This window comes from Pistacia vera, unplaced genomic scaffold, assembly GCF_008641045.1.
Source record: "Pistacia vera cultivar Batoury unplaced genomic scaffold, PisVer_v2 Contig671, whole genome shotgun sequence".
NCBI classification, from domain to species: Eukaryota; Viridiplantae; Streptophyta; class Magnoliopsida; order Sapindales; family Anacardiaceae; genus Pistacia; species Pistacia vera.
This window is the reverse complement of record NW_022196525.1, coordinates 366,081-376,805: the sequence shown is the minus strand read 5'-3', so window position 1 is coordinate 376,805 and position 10,725 is coordinate 366,081. Positions and strand designations below refer to the sequence as shown.

Below are 10,725 nucleotides of genomic sequence, written 5' to 3'. Positions count from 1 at the left end.
AGAGAAAATGACATTATTATCCTTTCATTGTTTTTAGTTTCCATGTACTTTTTTTTTTTTGTTTTTATTTGTTGTTTCCTTATGGCACCCCATTAAATTTCATAAATGCCCTTATTCCCTTTTTTTTAATAGCTTTTAAAAGAGAGTTTTTTATTAACATTTATTCCTTCACTTATGTTATATACTCCCCACCATCATTATTCCTAAATCAAATTCTGAAGTAAATTGAAATTCGGGAAAAAAATACCATACTTTGAACTTTGAGAAAAAAATCAATAGTAGATTTATATGTGAAGCAATTAAAAATCTAAACATTTTGTATGCTTGTACCTGATATATTCCATTAAATTTTCTTTCTATAAACTATCTTTTTGTCTGGCAGATTATTTTGAACAGCATAGAAGAAAAATTAGGGTTTATGAGGATAATTGTAGGGTGTCAGTATTTGTGAGCAATGGCGAGATATGATACGTGTTGTAATTGTTGAGAAGGTGCGGGAAAATGGTCGGATAATTGGGTGTATGGCAGTGGAATGATGGCTGAAATTACTGATTTTTTTTTTTTTTTTTTTTTTTTTTTTTGGGTGAATCAAGGGGTTTTGGCTGAATTCGGCTAAATTTGGCCAAGATAGGCTCTATCCAAATGGTTGAATCAACCAAATGAAATGATTTCGGCCATATTTAGCCACCATATTATCAAAAGGCAGAATTGGCCGAATCCGATCAACATATGGGTTTTGGCCAAAACTCGTCTTCAACCCTCCAACCAATTTTTTGTGTGAATCCTCCGAAATTATTATTTTTTTTTTTGGGTAAGCACAGTAATTTTATAAAAAAAAATAACACATCCTAATGCCAACCCCTTAACAATCCAAGGAGCTGTGAAACTAAACAAAAAAGGGTAACCAAAGAAGGATAACCAAACCTGGAGCCCAGTTGCAAAGCAAACTATAGCATAGCAAAAAGCACTCTAGCTTGCTACAAAAACAAAAGAACAGTAGACCCTTTACACAAACAGCAGAATCCACAAAAACCAGCCAAAGGAACATGCTAACCCCTGATCGCAACACTACACAAAAAGCCAATATAACCTAGCAGTCCCAAGACAAAAACAAATTCTACTGTATAAGATTTTAGTACTATTATCAAAAGCAAAAGTAGGGGAAAAAACGTATAAGCAATGATCCAATCTGTTACACTCCAGCCCTATACAGAGACAGCAAAAATTAAATTATAAACAGCTATAAGCAACTGCTGTCCAACCTAACCAATTCAACAAAACCCTAGTGAAGTTCAGATCTGCATAGTCACCAAAATAACCACCTAGATAACAGAAGAAAAAAGTTTCAAGTAGACCATTATATTGCCCTTTATATGTACAGATTCTGACCACAATAGCACCAACTAACACAATATTTGGTAACTCCCAGCAGCTATTATCCATCCTAACACAATCATCAAAACTATCAGCCCCACCAATCCTTATATTATAGCTACAAACAGGCAACCTATACATCTTCTGCCTACAAGAAACACCCTTGGTCCCAATGTTTCCCTTATCGAAAAAGGTTCTATCCCTATATCCACACAAAAAGTACCTGCAAGAAAGATAAAACATATACAAACCAAAACAGATCCATTGAATCTACCATCTCAACCAACATCCATAATCATAATCAACCAGCCTTCCTAGAGATCTCTGATCGATCCTCTTAGCAACCATCTGAATTTGCCAAGAAAGGATCACCATAAAGCTATAATTCCCACAAGGATAAGGAGCAAACCATCCTTGAATTTTCCTATCCTTGCTCATAAGATCGGTTGTTGGTAGGATTTCTACTAATAATACAATCTTTAAGAAGATTCCATTCTTCAACCCCTTTATGTGTTCTGGCTGTATCCTTTAGCTTTATGCTGCTTAACCTTAGTCTGACAACCTCAAAAAGTTGATGTTTCATGTAGTTAATGCTCTTGAATTTTCCTTTGAATAGATGCATATTCCTCTCTTACCAAACAAGATACACAGCCGCCCCAAATAAAAGCCGTCCTATCACAACTATAATATTCTTCCTTCTTAAGATTATTTGCAACCCAAACAACAATATTATCCTAGTCAATCACATTGGCGTAGAAATGACCTTTGATTGAGCAACTCTCCAAATGGGTTGAGGGCAATCAAAGAAGAGATGGTCATGAGTGTCTATTACATTATCACATAGGACACAAGCTAAGTCAACCGACCCTCTCCAAGCTTGCATCCTATCTTGAGTCAACAATTTTCTCTTGATAGCAAGCCAGAGAATAAAGGTGTGCCTGGGGATACAAGTACTATTCCATATGATAGTGCTCCAGCTCACCCACATGTTTGCATTAGCTAAATCCCGCCAAATTTGCTTCGATGAAAGTGTGGTTGGCTTACCCTTTGCGGTTCTCCAATAAGTAATATCCATCGATAAGTCCGGAAGTAAATGTGGAGATTAGTCAAAATATGGGGAAAGTTTCCCCTAAATATTTCTGCTCATCTCCACTGGCCATTAATCAACACCTCGCTAACTTTGGCATTATGCCCCAAACCCGTACTCAAAAAGATTCTTCAAGGGACGATACGATCAAATGGGCCAAGAGGATGCCAGGAGTCATACCATAGAGAAGTGTTCTGTCCATTGGCCAAATTGACTCCCACATTAGCCTTCAATAAATCTCTCATCAAAAGGATTTTACGCCAACACCAGCTAGCATCCCATGGGATATTTACACTCCAAAAGCTATGCTTGCAAAGCCTATATGAATGGATCCATTTCACCCATAAAGAGTCCTTTTGGGAAACCACATTCCAAGCATGGTAAGTTATCAGAGATAAATTCCACATGCTTAAAGACCGAATACCCAGACCTCCCTTTGATTTTGGTAGGAAAATATCTTTCCACGCCACTTTAGCTTTCCCTTTCCCCATATCATTACCAACCCAAAGGAAGGATCTAAGGATCTTCTTAATAGCCTTAGAGACAGAAGAGGGAAGAATAAAGATTGAGGCCCAATACACCTGCTTAGACGATAAAACAGAAATCACCAATTGAAGCCTACTCGCATAAGATANATCTATGTGCAATATGGTCTTTTTGGAATAAAAAGTTAAATTTTTAATTAATTTCATGTACTCTTTTTTTTTTCCTTTTTTCTCTTCATTTCTTCCCTTTTCTCTTTTCTCACTTCTTTTCACAAAGACAGAGTTGCCGGCTGGTGACTTTCTCTCTTCCCTCCCTTTTCTTCTCTCATTTCTCTGTTCCATCTCTTTTCTTCTTTTTTTCACTCTTCCTTTTCTATTTTCTTCTTTCTCTTTCCTTTGCTTCTCTCTCCCCTTTGTTTCTTCTCTTTACAAAATAAATAAATAAACCCTAGAACATAACACAAGCAAATCTAGGTTTTTAATTTGGTCCTCTGTTTCTTCTTTTTACAAAAAAAAATAAAAAATAATAAACTAATTAACCAGAACATGACACAAGCATAGCTAGGTTCTTAATTTGAGTAAGACATGTGGGTAATGTATTTGCTTTGCTTTGGTATGGATCTTGGTTCCAGTTTTGGTTCTCAGTTCCGATAGTAGTGGAACCGGAATTGAAACTGAAACTGCACAATACTAGTTCCAATTTTTGAGAATCGAAACCGACCTTGTGAGGGCTAGTTTCAGATAGGAACCAAAGCCGAGACCCTAGTTACTCGCCACTATTTTGACCAGTTCTTTTGCACACCCCTAGATTTGAGATATATTTTGGTATTTTGTATCCCTTGTGAATATATATATATATATATATATATATATATATTGCCACGCACGACCCAATAGGAACAATTTCAGCGCCCCTCCTAGATAAGACGCAAAACGCGCCATCACCTATAGCCCTAATGTATCCAGCAAGACAATAAAATATAGGAAAGGTTTAGATAAACGAATGGTAATGCTAATTGAACGGTGTGATAAGCTACTAATTCTTCAACCAAAAAAGATAGTAGAATTGGAATAATGGACTGCAAAAGCAGGCTAGCCACTCAGGAGAGTGTAGATGCAAAAAATCTACCGTCATGAAAATAAGGTCTGATCTCGTGAGGTTGAGGCCACTAACAATCTATTAGACCTGCACACATGAAAGGGCAAGTGTGAAGCTTCCGAAAAACACTGGGGTGGTGTTTGCCGAAGGCACTCCGACGCTCAAGTCAACAAGGCTGAAAAAGATTATTTAATAAGAATTAAGGAGATGATGAATTACCAGGAGTCTTGTCCGAAGCTAGGACTACGGCGGAGGCATCGAGTTCTTGGGAGCAAGAACTTTAGGAGCAAATAGATGGTTTTGAGTAGTCTAGATTGACTATGGGAGATTGCCCCTTAATGAGAAGGCAAGCCTCTGTTTTTATAGTGAACCCAAGGGGTTCGAATCCTAGTAGGACATTGAGTCCTCTTTTTTGGGAGATAATCCCTATCAAGAAAGAAATATGATTTCTTGACCTTATCAGATTAAGTTTAATAGTTTAAATAANGCACACTAAATTATTGGTTTAAATCATTAAAATTGACACATTCAGAAGCACACGTGATCAGATACGTACAGCCACACTGCATGCAAATGTGTTATCAGTTGTTGCTGCTTCAGTAGTTTAATGGTGAATATGATAATAGTTTGTGATGGGGCATGACTTTTGTTGACTGTTTAGCACAACTTCTTGGACTGCGTTTGAATTAATAATAATAAAATATAAACAAAAACTTGCATGTGTAGGAAGTGAGAAGGAAGCTGGAATAGACATTGTATGGCTGTAGAAGCACACTCTTAATTCAGAGCATCTTGATGATGATGATGACTATGACGATGAATCGATGATGATGAGATCTTAGAGATGAGCTGTAGCAATTGTCTTTGCCGGGAACTCTGCCCATTAGACAGCCAAGTCCTGTGCAATGTCAGTGAAACTTCTCACCTTCTTTCTCTCATCTCTATTATACAATATATATACATCCAATCAAGCTGTGAAGGACTATTATTATTATTGTATTCAATTCTATTCAATGAAAACAAAATCACCATTGTTTCATTTGCGCTTTCATCAAACACCTTGGATATATACTTTATTGGTACTTATTTTAATGTGTCTAAACAGATATCTTTCCATATAAAAATCCCTGAAATTAATGATTAAGAGTTGTCCAATTGTTATTAGTTTAGATAACCAAATATCACATTCAAAAAAAAAAAAAAAGGTTGGAATAATTAATAGGACCATCCTTAATTAAAATGGTTTAGAGAAGAAAAAATGCAATTTGTACAATAACTCTTGGTGAACATATATAAGGACATTTATATTGTTCTATCCAATATTATTCTTGGGTATATATATAGGAATGCTAATTGATTACTCAGATCTCAAGTTAGATTATAGAAATAATGGAATGAAGGTATTACATTTTTATGACATTGACACACAATAGTTAATATTCCAGTAAAATTATGTGTTGTGCAAGTCCGGATTTTAATTGACTTTTGGGGTATTACCCAATAAGTCCTAACTTCGATTCACCTCAATTGCTAATAGATGTGACCATTATAGGTTTACCTGACTGTTAACTTTAATGTCTCAAAGATTAGTTGAGATATGTGTAAGGTGATCCAGATACCGTAGTCACAAAAAAAAAAAAAATAAAAAAATAAAAAGTCCAGCTTATAAAGGAACTTCCAATTGGCAGTAGAGCTGGTCAAGGACCAGTCCCAAGCAGGTCCAGGTCTGGGCCCGTTTGGGACTGATCCTTTTGGGATTGGTCCCAAATGGGACCAGTCGCTCATGGGCTTGGGTCCCAGGCCCATGAGCAATTCTAGGACCTGGACCAGTCCTATGGGCCCAGGACTGGTCTTATAGGCCTAGAAAATTTATTTTCCCCTCTGATTTTTTTTTTTATATTTTAAGGGTGAAACGACATTTGGCACTAGTTAAATTCCACCTTTAACACAAAAAATTTAATGAGGTCCAACAACCCAAACGAATAAAGACTTTGCCGGATGACTAATGTTTGGTTTGGGCCCAAATCGACCATGCGATGTGAATGGTCATCGGTTTAATTATGTGTAGACTGTAGTCAAGAATTCGCTAAATAGTCAACGCAAACTCTCCAGACTAGGGCCCACAAAATCACAAAGCTCGTCCTCTCCAGATCAGCACCATATTATTGTTTACGTGCAAAATGACCTCGATTATAAGGATATTGTACTACTATTTCATATTATGATATTAAATTACAAGCAGTTTCTAAAAACAAAAACATAATTTTCTTTTTTATCAAAACAGAAGGAAAACTAAACTCACATTTCAACCCTTAAATTTAGAACAACAGTAAACTATTCATATTTAGATCTCATTTGTTTTGGTTAAATCTAGCTGCTGCAGCCATGGAAGACGCCACTCCACCAGGTGTGGTTCTCAAATCAGCTTTATTTCTTATCTCTGAGCTAATCACTCCTTCAGCGTCTTCACGCGTCACTGGTTTGTCACCAGGCAGTTTCGTGGTTGCATCCTGCCACAGAAAAAATTAAACAATTAACACACACACTATCCTTCAAAAAAAATGCATCCATCTATAGAAAAATAAATCAACAAGAATTACCGCCAAAACGTCCGAGATGGTGGTCTTATCTGCGAAGAACATTGTTCGTTGATTGTGGGCGGCTGCAGACTGCGCTATGGCACCAACCCCACCAGGTTTAATCTCATTATTACTGCTCGCTCTCACCTCCGCCGCATAAATAGCAGCGGCGTCGCTCTTATCCACCGGTTTATCCCCCACGGAAAGAGCCGTTGCCTCTAAAGCTTCACCGATTGTAACTGAATCAGGATCAAAAATTGCTCCAGGAGATCTCTTTGGCACATCTGGTTGCTCATATTGCCCCACAATTTGGTCACCAACCGCTTCGACGATAACACGTTGGCCGTCTATGACGGTTTCAGTAACGGTGACGCCTTGGTCTCTGGCTGTATCGCTAACAGCGCCGCGGTTGACAAGACCGGCCCTCTGGTTCACCGTGGCTGCCGATTGCATGACGGCAGCCGGGCCGCCTTTTTGGGTCTGTCCGAGGACCATGTTCTCAGCTGCCTGAATACTGGCGGCGTCTCGTGGCGCAATGGGATTCGATGCTAGCTTCCCAGAGACGTCGAAAACGTCACCGTATTTGATGGGTTCTTGCTGCGGTGACTGGTCGGCCTGGGGCCTTCGTGGCTGTTGCTGGCTCATATTTGGCTTAACTTAACGGAGTTTGGACAACAGAGATTGTGTTAAACCGAGTTCCAATGTGAAAGAAAGAAGACAAATGTGCTGGTTGAGAAGTGGTAGCGAGATGTTGAATATAAGCAGTGTGAGTACGAGGCTGCGGAGAGTTCAAGGTTTGTAGAGAATTTGACAGCAGGGTTTCTAATTGTACACGTGTGCAAGTGGGAAAGAGATTTTTGGAAGGTTTTTGACAGGTGGGGATATGTTTCATGACAAGTGGCATGGAAAAATGGGTTGAAATGTATAGGACTTGCCACCTGTTACATACATTTCTGGACCTAGATTTTCTTTGGGAAACACATAGCACCGCTTATATAGTTATATGCAGAAATGTTAATTGCATTAGTGCTAGGTTGTACACAACCGGTTAACCGAACCGGTTTTTCAGTTGAAATTTTTTTGACCCAAAACCGGTTATAAAAAACCGGTTACCAATTTGAACCGGTTTCCCTTTACCTTATTTTTTATTTTGTTAATTTTGTTTTCATCTTCCATATGAATATGTTCCCCACCTTGCTTGGTATGAATCTCACACTAAATTTTAAAATTTGTGTTTATGTGTAATAAAAGAGGAGAAATGCGTAAATCGTGAAGAGTAAAGGGAAACGGATTTAGGGATTTTAAATTTTAAATTTTAAAGTGAAAACCAGTTTATAAAATCGGTTCGGATTAACCAGTTTTATAAATTCTTTAAACCGGCAACCGAACTAGAAATTGAGTTTATGTATTTCTTTGAATCGAAACTGAACCAGAAATTGGGTTTATGTATTTCTGTGAACTGAAACCGAACCAATTTTTCGAAAAATCGGTTTGGTTCGATTTCTGCATTTTTATGAACACCCCTAATTAATAGAAGTCTTTTATGTTATTGCAAAAAAGTATTTTATATAATAGGATGTAATACAATGCATGCATGTATCCCTTGCTATGGCATGTCCATGCATGCATGCATGCATGCATACACTTAAGGAATAGAATAAAGTTCCGATGTTGCCAATTAGAATGTGTTGTTTTCTGAAAAGAACGACGGAATGGAGAATATGCTTTATAGAAAAGCAAAATGTTGAGAGTATGCTGCTTAGGGTAATGGGTCTTTTACTTTTGTGATGGATTGAGGTCCATGAAAGTTCAAATGGACCACAGTCCCAAACCCAACCCACTATCATTCATAAGAGAAGAGAGTGTGAGTGCTACAAGATTCTTGAAGCTGAAAGTGGAGAGCCCTTTTTCCTCCATCATCCATGGCGTGGCATGCACAAAGGGAAGGCAAAATTTAACAAATCCCTGACCTAATTTCCACATATCTTTCTCATATAAACAGTGCACCATAAAGCAAAAACAATAGTCTTTCAATAGTTGAGTATATTGTATTATATAATACGAAGTATATGTGTTAGATGTTCATGAATTATAATGTTGCATGGATTATAAAAGCCTTTGATTGAAACATAATTATTTATGTGACATAATTTTTATTTGATTTGGTCTACGGATTAAGTAGAGAGAGACAAATTAACAGCAAAACTAAGTGCTGAGTTTCTTCCTCTAACAATTGAATATGCATAATGATCACTCAACAAGAACAAGTCTTCCTTTTCCCATTCACTTCACCACAATCCGTTACCTCTTGAACTTGTTCTTCACAATCGTTTACTTTTTGGCACCGTAATAACCAACTCCCTGGCAAAACATTTTGCCGTTGCCATCTCTGGCCGGGTGCAAGCTGGAAGCCGAAACCGCCACAAATCAAGCTCGTATTTATCTAACAAAAAATCATCACCACGGCCCTCCATTTCTGTTATCACCACCTTCATCACCCCAGGATATATCTCAATCACATGAGCCCGAACATTCTGCAGGCTCATATCATCGATGGTAGCCGTGAAGAGGAAAGACTCTGAGGTTTCTTGAACAGAAACGTCGGTGTCGGAGTGAAAAGGGAGTTGAAGGACTTTGGCAAATACGTGAGGGAGTTTCTGGAGCTTTGATGGTGCAGGGTGGACCTTCATGATCAAAACTCAGAAAGATTCAATAAGAAAGGAGAACTTTCTTGAACGAAGTTGCTGATGGTACAATTAATTCATATACATAAAAAGAGGGAGAGAGATTCTTAGCTTGGATTAGAAAGTGAGGAGAAGGAGAGTCTCGGTGAAGTCAAGAGGTTATATAGAAGAGAAATCTCAGACTTTTGGTACAAATAAGGAACCTTTAAACTTGAAGAATAATGGAGGGCAGGGCAATACTTTATTATCGCACCATATGGAGCTGCCTGCTGTGCTTATCACTGTTCCACTCGTACAGTGGATTCCGTGATGGCACTCCACCGTCCATGCTCAATTTGCCACATAAGTTTTATTTCTTTCGATCTTTTTATTTTTTATTTTTCTTATAATTTAGAAATCTTTTTATGAATCCAAGTTTAAAACTAGAATCCTATCAAAATTCAAAACCTATAATTTTTAAATTAAAAATAATAAGTTCGATAGAGACTATTGAGCATAATACTCAACAGATCTTGATTTCGAATCCCTTTTCAAGTATAGCCACTGAAACTGTTACCCGACCGGTGGTTCCAAAGTCCCGTGGGATTAACTCGACTAACTACTCTCATTTAATACATAATTAATCATGCCATGCATATACATTTTGCTTATATCCTTCCCTCTTCCTAGTACAACTATTGGTAGAGTCAAGTATAAATGCCGGAGCCCGGCTAGCTTGAGGGACTCACCCTTATGATATATCCTTCATCCATAGTTGATATATTTGGGCGTCCACCACTCTATTAAATTAAGCAGCTTGCATCAACACCTTCTGTCAAAGAATATGGAATCCTTTATTGATTTATAAGCTAATTAAGAAGATGAACATGGCTATTCCTTGCTTGGTGCTCGGTGGTTGAGACATTAATGGATGTTTTTTTATGGGCAGACACTATTAATTGTGTGATAAATTCCATGCCTTTATTACGCTACAACTGATGCAAGAAGGCTTAGACTTATGTATTTATTTCTCAATTTGAATATGTGAAATTCTAGGAAATTAAGGTAATGACAATATTATACATTACAAACATCATGAATAATAGTTAGAAAGTGGATATATTCTTAAATTATAAAAATTGAAATAAGGGCATTAATGAAATTTGTAATATGTTCCAAGAAGAAAGATGATTTTAAAATCTTGAATGGGCGAGTTTTTCAATGTCGAATACTACCACTAATTTCTTTACTTTATTGTTTAAAAAAAAATAAAGTTAACATCCGGCCAATCAAATTTGTTCTATAATTTAATTAAAAGGCCAATATTTAAACTTTGTACGGTCATTATTTATTTATTTATTTTGGAAAGGTAATTGTGTTTGAACATTTTATTGTTAGACAGATCAACGCGAGCGACTGGTTAAACTCAGTGAGCGGA

At 37.2% G+C, this 10,725-nt stretch overlaps 2 protein-coding genes across 2 annotated transcripts; both read right to left on the bottom strand.

The window, feature by feature from the left end:
- Positions 1-6,362: 6,362 nt before the first annotated feature.
- Positions 6,363-7,269, bottom strand: LOC116112977 (late embryogenesis abundant protein D-34-like). Its single transcript, XM_031399097.1, has 2 exons — positions 6,646-7,269; positions 6,363-6,555 (listed from the first exon to the last, which is right to left on the bottom strand). Exons 1-2 carry the CDS (start codon positions 7,267-7,269, stop codon positions 6,397-6,399), a joined length of 783 nt encoding a protein of 260 aa, XP_031254957.1. The 3' UTR covers positions 6,363-6,396.
- A 1,676-nt stretch (positions 7,270-8,945) lies between these two features.
- Positions 8,946-9,636, bottom strand: LOC116112948. Its single transcript, XM_031399072.1, has 2 exons — positions 9,562-9,636; positions 8,946-9,308 (listed from the first exon to the last, which is right to left on the bottom strand). Exons 1-2 carry the CDS (start codon positions 9,634-9,636, stop codon positions 8,946-8,948), a joined length of 438 nt encoding a protein of 145 aa, XP_031254932.1.
- Positions 9,637-10,725: the final 1,089 nt, after the last annotated feature.